The sequence below is a fragment of the Erinaceus europaeus genome, chromosome 4 (assembly GCF_950295315.1).
Source record: "Erinaceus europaeus chromosome 4, mEriEur2.1, whole genome shotgun sequence".
In the NCBI taxonomy this organism is placed as follows: Eukaryota; Metazoa; Chordata; class Mammalia; order Eulipotyphla; family Erinaceidae; genus Erinaceus; species Erinaceus europaeus.
Genome location: NC_080165.1, coordinates 65,321,116 through 65,331,569, shown reverse-complemented (window position 1 = coordinate 65,331,569; position 10,454 = coordinate 65,321,116). Strand labels below are relative to the sequence as shown.

General features: G+C 46.0%; 1 protein-coding gene across 2 annotated transcripts; it reads left to right on the top strand.

Annotated features, from left to right (window-relative positions):
* The first annotated feature begins 1,657 nt into the window (after positions 1 to 1,657).
* On the top strand, positions 1,658 to 10,454 carry TREM2 (triggering receptor expressed on myeloid cells 2). 2 transcript variants are annotated; one of them, XM_016191142.2, is made up of 5 exons: positions 1,658 to 1,809; positions 4,338 to 4,688; positions 6,693 to 6,783; positions 8,030 to 8,223; positions 8,344 to 10,454. In XM_016191142.2, exons 1-5 carry the CDS (start codon positions 1,770 to 1,772, stop codon positions 8,361 to 8,363), a joined length of 696 nt encoding a protein of 231 aa, XP_016046628.1. In that variant the 5' UTR covers positions 1,658 to 1,769; the 3' UTR covers positions 8,364 to 10,454. The 2 variants fall into 2 exon arrangements, with proteins under 2 accessions (XP_016046628.1, XP_016046629.1); XM_016191143.2 differs by having other exon boundaries at positions 8,339 to 10,454.

Here is a 10,454-nt window from a genome sequence, read left to right as displayed (position 1 = left end):
TGTACAAACTATTGTATTTACTGTTGAATGTAAAACATTAATTCCCCAATAAGGAAATAAAAAAAAAGAATCTAAAAAAAAAATGGTGACTTTACCGTTTTCAGCCGATTTTGGATGGACCTTGAAAAAATCATGTTGAGTGAAACAAGTCAGAAACAGAAGGATGAATATGGGATGATCTCACTCTCAGGCAGAAGTTGAAAAACAAGATCAGAAAAGAAAACACAAGTAGAACCTGAAATGGAATTGGCGTATTGCACCAAAGTGAAAGACTCTGGGGTGGGTGGGTGGGGAGAATACAGGTCCAAGAAGGATTCAGAGGACCTAGTGGGGGTAGTATTGTTATATGGGAATCTGGGGAATGTTATGCATGTACAAACTACTGTACTTACTGTTGAATGTAAAACATTAATTCCCCAATAAAAAAAACTGTACTAAAAAAATAAATAAATAAAAGGAATCCAGATTAATAAAAAAAAAAAAAAGAAGTGAACCATCATTATTTGCAGGTGATAAATAACATGTAGAAAACCCAAAAGATGTTACTGAGGAAAAATTAAATATACAAAAAAAAAGCCTACTAAAAACAGCAAATGAGAGCTCCAGAAGGAGATCTACCTGGTTGAGTGCACATGATACAATAGGCAAAGACCTAGTCCCCACCTGCAGGGGGAAAGCTTCACAAGTGGTGATGTAGAGCTTCAGGTATCTCTCTGTCTCTTTCCCTCCCTATATCCCCTCTCCTCTCAATTTCTCTTTGTCTCTACCCAATAATAAATAAGCAAATAATTTTTTAAAAAGAGGGGCCAGGTGATGGCGCTCCTGGTTAATGCACATGTTACAATGCACAAGGACCCAGATTCCAAACCCCGGTCCTCACCTGCAGGGCGAAAGCTTCACAGGTGGTGAAGCATGCTGCAGGTGTTGCTCTGTCTCTATCTCCCCCCTTCCCTCTCGATTCCTAGCTGTCTCTATCCAATAAATAAAGATAATTTTTTTAAATATTTATTTTATTTATTTATTCCCTTTTGTTGCCCTTGTTGGTTTTTTGTTGTTGTTGTTGTAGTTATTATTGTTGTTGTCGTTGTTGGATAGGACAGAGAGAAATGGAGAGAGGAGGGGAAGACAGAGAGAAGGAGAGAAAGATAGACACCTGCAGACCTGCTTCACCGCCTGTGAAGCGACTCCCCTGCAGGTGGGGAGCCGGGGCTCAAACCGGGATCTTTATGCCGGTCCTTGTGCTTTGCGAAGATAAAAAATTTTTTTAAAAAATAAAGCCAAACAAAAAAATTAAAGAAGAAACAACAAATGCGTACAACAATGTGGCCGGTCACAACATCACAAATTCTGTTGCATTCCTACATATAATTAATGAACAAGAAGAAAAAAGATTCCCAACTTCAAATTTTATTGCAAAGGGATGACAATTAAAGAAGACACTGCAATAAAAACAGACAGGCTAGCCTCTTATGGAGACTGAGCAGTCTTGGACCTTGACCAGTTCTGTTCATGTAGGGAAAGTTGCCAAGGCTGGCCTTTCAGAAGTCTTAGGGCCTCAGCCTCCTGCAGCCAGTCTGCAATGGCCAACTCCTCCACTCCCCCTCTTTCCACTCCACACACTCCCTCTCTGAGTCATAGACCAGACCCCAGCCCTAATGATTGCTCAACCCCCAGGAGCCAGTTCCTGTGAACATTGCCTGCATCTCTCCTTCCTGTAGTTTGAGGGAAAGGAGCTCTTGCACAAGCCATCTGCCTTTGGGAAGAATGACATGGAGCTTCTTTGGCTGCTCACCCTGCTTGCTGTCACAGGTAAGACCCCTTCTTTGAGCAGCTTATATCTTCTTTCCTTCCCCTTCTTTGAGAATATGGTGGTGAAGAAAGCAAAGCAACGATCTGAATTAGAAAGTAGGTTGAATTCCTGGGCATGTTCGACTTCTCTTCCCCACTCATTCTCCTATTCTCCACACTCTCCTTCCTTTCCCAGCATCCACTGTGCAACTCTTCATGCATATGAGGATGTGAAGGGCTGGGAGATTCTGGCCTCATAGGAGTTCTGATGATAGCATCTCAGATACTAATAGTTGGAGGACCTTTTGGGGTTACACTGGTAAAAGCCCATAAATAGTGGCCCACTTGAGTTTCAGATTAGCCCCAGAGGATTGGCAGGCTGGGAGGGAGGAGTAGAAAGAGAAAAGAAGCCAGAACTGGGAATCTCCTTTGCAGTGCTCCCTCCCAAGTTTTGAAGGCTCTCTTTGTATACTTGAGCTGGGGAGTTGATACCCCCAGATTCCTGCACACAATTGTCTCTTCCCTTGGGGCAAGGGGGTTTCCTTGTTTCCCCACAGCAATGGGCAGAGCTGGGTGACAGGAGGGGCAAACCCAGCAGCACCTTGCCCCAGTGGCAGAGTGGTGAGGTAGGGTGTGCTAGGCACCTGGAGGCAGAGGGACGCACAGGGTGGAAGCAATAGCATTTATCAGATCTCTTTGATTCCAAAAGGCAGGCTACCAGGTCCATAAAACTATCCCTCCGATTGCTGTGGTTGAAGTCAGAGAGGACCCAAAGAGGATAAGTTGAGGCAGAGGAACCAACAGTATCTTCCCCTGCAGTTCCAGTGGCAGTAGACTAGTGCTCTCAGCCCATCACACTCATCCCTAAATGGGCCCCCCAAATAACAGTCTTGTATCTCCCCTAAAATAGCTTTGAGATGGGTCCCTGCTGAAAGGGGAACAAAGCCACAGAAATAGGGAAGCTGGGTGTCAGGAGAAGAGAGTGCAGAGCTGGTGCCAGTGTGGGTGGCCAAGTAAGCAGGCATGGCCAAGCAGGGAGGGGGCCTGGCCCAGCGTCTGTGTAATCAGCTCCTGTCTGCAGGGGATACTAGCCCTGCTCTGCTCTGCCGAGTAGGGGCAAGAGAGGTCTCGGTCCTGTGCGAGAGGGAGAAGGTGTGCAGATTCAAACTGGAGAGAACTTCCAGATTAAGTGTCTCTGGAAATAGACTCAGCAAATCAGTTACTTCTTCAAAGACATCCAGCAAATCCATCTGTAATAGAGTCAGGTTCTGGGCTTCCTGGATCCCAACTTCTCACTAACACCTGCCTGAATGCTATGACTCACTATTGTTATTATATTAATAATAATAGTTATTGTTTTTTATTATAATAATAATAGTTATTATTATTTTTATTATAATAATTATTATTATCACATAAGGTTTTTGCTGGGCTTCATATATGTGTGGCTCCACCACTCCTGCCAGACTTTTAAATTTAAATTTTTTTTTCTCTAACTTGTTCAGTGAGGTATTTGATTCTTTATTTTCATTTTATTGCCACCAGGGTTATCACTAGAGCTCAGTGCCTTCACAACAAATCCACTGTCCACTGCCATTTTTTCCTTTTTTCTTTTTCTTTCTTTCTATTTTATTTGACAGAACAGGGAGAAATTGAAAGAGGGAGAGAGATAGACACCTGTAGCCCCGCTTCACTGCTCATGAAGCTTTCCCCTTTGTAGATAAGGACTGGGCACTTGAATATGATAATATGAGTGCTCAACCATGTGTACCAATGCCTGGGCCCAATTTTATTACTTTCAAACTATTTCTAATTAATTAATTAATTTACAGAGAACTGCTCAGCTCTGGCTTATGGGTGGGGCTGGGTATTGAACCTGGAATCTCAAGAGTATCAGGCATGAATGTCTTTTTGAAAAACCATTATGCTGTCTCCCTGGAGTCTGGCAGATGTTTTTTAGATAGAGTGTGAAAGACATACACACAGAAGAGAAACACCACAGCATTCACAGTTGCACTGCTAGTGAAGCCTCCCACAACATAATGCTCTCATGTTGGAGCCCAGGGCTCAGACATGGTAAAATTCATTCTACCAAGTGAATTAGCTCCTGGTTTCTAATTTTTCTTACTCTCACATTTTTTTCCTCTCCCCCAATGTTCCTCCCTCCTCTCTCCCTCCCCTTGGTTTTTTGATAGAGAGAGAGAAAAGCAGGACAGAGAGGGAGAAAGACAGAAAGACATCTGTATCACTGCTAACACCCTTCAGGTAGGGACCAGGGGCTTGAACCCAGGTCCTCACACATGGTAACATATGTACTTTACCAGCTGCGCATCCAAGTAACCTCCTCCCCGCCCCCATTCTTCTCTTGTTTCTTCCCTTCCTCCTCTCCTCTTGCCACACCCTCCCATGACACCTTCCTATCCTCCCCCACTCCCTCTTCCCTAACTTGTCCAAAATCCTGAACTCCTCAAGGGCAGGGTTTCTGTCCCTTTTGTTCATGGCACATAGTAAGTATCCACTAAATATGTGATATAATGTCTCCTCCCCAGAACTGTCCATGGCCCACAACACCACGCTGTTGCAGGGTCGGGCAGGTCAGTCCCTGCAGGTCTCCTGCCCCTACGACTCCTTGAAGCACTGGGGGAGGCGCAAAGCCTGGTGCCGCCAGCTGGGAGAAGAGGGCCCATGCCAGCGGGTGATCAGTACCCACCGAGCATGGCTGCTGTCCTTCCTGAAGAGACGGAACAAGACCACAGTCATCACAGATGACACCCTGGGTGGCAAGCTCACCATTACACTGCGTAACCTTCAGGCCCAAGACGCCGGCCTCTACCAGTGCCAGAGCCTCCACCGTGGGGAGGCCAACACCCTCGGAAGGGTTCTGGTGGAGGTGCTGGATGGTAAGTGGGTGGCTAGCTGCCACCAAGCCAGAAATTAGCTTTTCTGTCACCTTATTGAGGACACATTAATTTATAAGCAGAACTGTTCACCTCTGTGCATTTTCCCATCTCCCCATGATAGGTGTCAGCATATTATCCTCCACCATAAAACACTGGGCCCTCAATCTTTTCTCCTTTTTTAAAAATTAATTTATTATTTGATAGGACAGAGAGAAATTGAGAAGGAAGGGGAGCCAGAAAGAGGGACACCTGCAGCCCTGCTTCACTGCTCATGAAGCTTCCCCTGTACAGGTGGGGACCAGAGATTTGAACCTGGGTCCTTGTACATGGTAATATGTGTGCTCAACCAGATGCACTGCCACTTGGCCCCCTTTAACCTTCTTTCAATCCTCTCCTGCCTCCCCTTTAGAGTCCTTGGATCTGGTGCAATAGACCAAGCTAATTAATGTTCCACCCTGTATTTTTCCTCATTGTTTCTGAAGTCTGGACTATTGTTGTGGGTGGAAGCAGGTTTCCACTCTCTTAGGAAAGTCCCAATGAACTTCCCAGTATGTGAGGGGACTTCTTAGGCCCCATGGAGTGTCACAGCTCTTTGGCAAGCCTCAGTGAACATCTCAGTGCCTGGTCCATCACAGTAGCAGTCACAAAGAATCAGAGGAACCTCATTAGTCAGGCAAGATGGACTTTATTCACAGAGAGGAAAGCAGTAGAAACACACATCCACACAGGACACCACAGATAATGAGCTTAGCTTAAGGGCCAGGTACTTTTATAGGCTGTTGGCAAACATAGATGGAAGCAGATCAGCTCTTTCTGCTGTTGACCCCACAGTTGGCCAGCAGTGATTGGTCATTCCAGGATACCTCATTTGCATAGTGTCATTGGTCATCTATCCCATAGTAGTTGTTTTTGTTCTGAACCAGGGAAGAACATCCTGTTCAGGAAATAAACTGGAAACCCCTCTCTCAGCGTCTCTGTCTGACACTAGCCTGCTGCTAATGCTATGAGTGAAGTCATCTTATTCTGGCTTAGTTCACTTAACATGAAGGCATCGTGCCTTTGAAATCTGTGTGGGACCACTGTCTGGGCTTTCAGCAGCATAGAACTTGTCCTCCCCACCCCAGGACTATACTGGATGGTTATCAGGTTGATCACTGCACATGGGACCACAGTCCAGCCCTGCCTTCTCTCCCTGGCTGCACTCCCTAGTGCAGGGCTGCATAGTCTTCAGAAGGTGCCTTTCTCAAATTTGCACATGACATTTTATGAGCCAGTTATGGTCCTGCCTCTCCAGACCTGCAACAGAAATCAAACACCAATCCAGTATAGAAAGAACAACCTGAGGAGGCCAGGCGGTGGCATGCCCTCAAAGCCTCTGGTCCCCACCTGCAGGGGGAAAGCTTCACAAGAGGTGAAGCAGGCCTGCAGGTGTCTCTCTGTCTCTTTTCCTCTCTATCGCCTCCTCCCTTCTCAATTTCTCTCTGTTTCTATCTAATAAACAGGGAGTGCATCGGGTTAAGCACACATGGAGCAAAGTGCAAGGACTGGCATAAAGATCCTGGTTCTCCGCCTGTAGGGGAGTCGCTTCACAAGCATCAAAGCAGGTCTGCAGGTGTCTGTCTTTATCTCCCCCACTCTGTCTTCCCCTCCTCTATCCATTTCTCTCTGTCCTATCCAATGACAAGATCAATAACAATAATAACAACAACAAGGGCAACAAAAAATGGGGGACAAAAAGAAAGTCTATCTAATAAACAAATAAAAATTAAAAAGAAAGAAAAAAGAAAAAACAACCTGAGTGACCTGGCAGGTCATACAGTGAGTAAAGCTGATAAAGTCTTGGACTCTCAACTCTGAGGTCCCAAGTTGACTCCTGGCACCATATTGCCAGAGTAATGCTCTGGTTCTCTTTCCTCATCCTCTATCTCATTAAGAAATGAATGTTAAAAATGAAAAAAGAGAAGAAAAAGAAAGAAAGGATGTCACAGGCTCTGTCTCCCACAGACTCCCTTGATCACCAGGACTCTGAAGATGTTTGGGCTACTGAGGAGACCGAGAGCTTAGAGGAAGTGCAAGTGAAGCACAGCATCTCCAGGTAGAGTGAGGGGCTTCCTAAGACTCCAGAGCAGATCTCACCTGCAAAGCCTGGGATAGGGGAGGGAGTTGGGGGGGGGTCTATAGTCACAAATTACATTAATAGGAAAGGCCTGGATATTGTCTTGTCCCAGTACCTCGGCCACCAGCCCTCGAGGGTTGGTAGGGTTGGTTGCTTCCTGGTTGCTAAAATATTAAAATTCTAGGGGTTGGGTGGTGGTGCTTCTGGTTGAGCACAGATGTTACAATGCACAAGGACCCAAATTTGAGCCCCTAGTCCCCACCTACAGGGGGAAAACTTTGCAAGTGGTAAAGCAGTGTTACAGATGTCTTTCTTTCTCTCTCTCTCTCTCCCTATCTCCCCCTTCCCTTTCAATGTCTGGCTGTCTCTATCCAATAAATAAATATAATTTTTAAAAAATTTTTAAGATCTCTATTAAAATATTTAAAGTTTGTAAGAAGCCACTGCTCTAAAACTCCTGAATGACCAGCCTGTCTCCCTTCTAGGGCAGCCCTAGACAACCCCACAGTTGGGCAAAAGGCAAGATTTGGTGGTCTGTAGTACAAAACTGCCCCCCCCATCTCTGATCATATAGTAAGACAAGGGTTAGTTTTTACTGTGTTGTTGTTAGCCACCAAGGTTATCACTAGAGCTCTGTGCCTGCACAATCCCATCACTCCTGGTGGGATTTTTTTCTTTTTTGATAGAGTGAAAGAGAGACACTGAGAGAGAAGGACAGACGCCACAGTTGCTCCACCCTAGTGGGTGCTCCCATGTGATGGCCAGGGACTCCAGCCTAGGCCCTTGAGTATGGGAACGTGTGTGCTCTACAGGATGGCCCATCTCCCAGCCCCCTCAGGATGAGTTCTGATTGGTTCTTACCTGTGTAGTGGTCTTTAAACATTGTCACTAAAGCAATGAAGCTCATGCCTTCACATGTATACACAGACAAGCACACACACACACACACACACACACACACACACCCCAAACTACAACTGTCAAGTACAGCAGAAAACCGCTCAGCAAGAAAAGGCGCTGTATGTTTAAAAGCACATAGCAGTTAGACCCTGCCTAGAACTCAAGCCTCATGAGTATAGTTTCCCTTGTGCCCCACAGAGCCTTCCTCCAAGGCTGGGAAGGTAGGTATTCTGAGCTCCTGGAAGCTCCTGGTTTCCTCTTGTTGCTCCTTCAATGCAGACTCTGTCTGGAGGCTACCTCCCCCACACTTTCTTTCTTCCCCAAGGAACCACTCAGATGAAGAATTCGTCTTCCCACCCACTTCCATCCTCCTCCTCCTGGTCTGCATCTTTCTCGGCAAGCTTCTAGTAGCTGGTGCCCTCTGGGCTGCATCCTGGCATAGAAAGAAATTTGAGGCACCCCTTGTCAGCAGGAGTAGTGGTAGTCCTGACTCAGATTACCAGCTTCACACCTTGACAGGTGAGCTGGTTGAACACAATGATGGTGGGGTGCTGGTGGGGGGTGGTGGGAGGAGCCCACCAGGGATGGCAAAATGGGGCTTTGGCAGGCTGTGTGATGAAGCTGTTTGTTGTAGGGCAGACAGACATATGAGAGAGTGAACTACAAACCCCTATGAGAGAAGATGCCTGGAAGAGAGGCCTGCATGGACCAGCCCAGCCTCACGCCTGCCCCTTGGCTCCAAGGCTCCTGACAAAAGACTAATCTGCCTGCACCCAGCTTCCCTGGAAGCAGAGGCGTGTGTGTGTGTGTGTGTGTGTGTGTGTGTGTGTATGTGTGTGTGTGTGTGTGTACCTGGGAAGCAGGAAGGACCTTTATCAACCTGGTAACACTGCACATTAAATATCCAGCTTCCCTGGAAGTAGAGAGGGGTGTGTGTGTGTGTGTGTGTGTGTGTGTGTGTGTGTGTGTGTGTGTACCTGGGAAGCAGGAAGGACCTTTATCAACCTGGTAACAGTGCACATTAAATACCCAGCTTCCCTGGAAGTAGAGGTGTGTGTGTGTGTGTGTGTGTGTGTGTGTGTGTGTGTGTGTGTGTACCTGGGAAGCAGGAAAGACCTTTATCAACCTGGTAACACTGCACATTAAATACCCTAACAAATAGATCCAAGGCTTCATGTCTGAGTCCATGGTCCAGGGCATCGTAGAAGTCTGCTTTTTTGCTTGGGGGGTGGGAGAATGCATTTGGATGAGGAAGAGAGGGCCCTGGCTCCTTGGAGTTCAGAAGTCAAAGATGCCATATCTTTCCATTTCACTGGCTCCAAACTGGCCAGAATTTTAATTCTCCTGCTCCACTATAGATTCCAGCCCTCTCCTCTTGCCTCCTATCTACCAGTTTCCCAGGAGCACTGGGGATTCTCGGTGCCCTCAGCTCTTTTCATTCCTAGTCTTTGAGCTTAGCTTTTTTCTTTTCTTTTAAAAAATATATTTTTATTTTAATGAGAGTGATATAGAGAGAAAGATAGATTGTTATGAAAAAATTCATGTTACAGTTGCATGTTTCAGCTCTCCAGAGTTATAGCTTGAATATAGCCAAGAACAAGACCAAAGCTGCCTGAAAGGCAGGGAGTTAGTTACATTTATTTCACACCAGCTAGATCAGGTAGGCTCCTACTCCACCTGATCAGCTCTTCCTCTTTGGCCACCAGCTTTTTCCCTTTTCAAATTGGTCAAGCTATTTGGTTACAGACAGGACTGGAAAGGGTGTAGGCTGGTTGGTTACATATTGAGTCAAAGGGTGCAAGCTGATTGGTTACAGAGTCTACCAAAATGTACAGATTGGTTATAGACAGAATCTGCCATGGTGTGCAGATCTGTTGCAAACAGAATCAGCTGAGATGTGTACATTGGTTACAGACAGAATCCATGAAAATGCACAGATTTTTCATTTAAAGACCAGATTATTGTTTAGCTCTGGTTGATGGTTGTGCTGGGGATTGAACCTGAACCTCAGAGCCTCAAGCAAGAAAATCTTTTTTCATAACTGTGGGGATATGGTGGGTTGAGCCTGGTTTGGATCCCGGATACCTCTCTGTGAGGATGGAAGGCATTCACCTATAAGCCTCTCCACCCCTCCCTGACCTCCATCTTGTTAGACCCAGAAGCTGTAACCATTCCCCCTCCACATGGTCTGGATAAACCTGATTTGCTCAATGGAATGTGAATAAACCCTTCCTCATTCTTAAGTCCCATGCCCCAGGTAAGGGGAAGTCAAGAGCCAGAGTCCTTAGAAGGAAGCTAGAAGAGTCTGGGAGTCAGGCGGTAGCTCAGTGGGTTAAGCACAGGTGGCGCAAAATGCAAGGACTGGGGTAAGGATCCCGGTTCGAGCTCCCGGCTCCCCACCTGCAGGGGAGTTGCTTCACAAGTGGTGAAACAGGTCTGCAGGTGTCTATCTTTCTCTCCCCCTCTCTGTCTTCCCCATCCTCTCTCCATTTCTCTCTGTCCTATCTAACAATGACATCAATAACTACAACAGTAATAACTACAACAATAAAAACAAGGGCAACAAAAAAGGGAATAAATAAATATTTAAAAGAAGAAGAAGAAGCTAGAGTCTAAAAATATCTGACTGGTTCTTGCTGTCAAACATTTGCCTTATTCAGCTTGTTGCCCCGGCACCCTGCTCCAGCATGTGGCTTCTTTTTACCCCATATAAACCCTGCCTTTTCTTCAATAGATGCATTATGCTCTGC

Excerpts from the sequence above, each read along its gene's own strand:
- TREM2 (XM_016191142.2), top strand. The coding sequence starts at position 1,770 with ATGGAGCTTCTTTGGCTGCTCACCCTGCTTGCTGTCACAG. Across the intron at positions 4,689-6,692 it reads TCTGGTGGAGGTGCTGGATG|ACTCCCTTGATCACCAGGAC; the intron begins GTAAGTGGGTGG and ends TGTCTCCCACAG. Across the intron at positions 6,784-8,029 it reads GTGAAGCACAGCATCTCCAG|GAACCACTCAGATGAAGAAT; the intron begins GTAGAGTGAGGG and ends TTCTTCCCCAAG.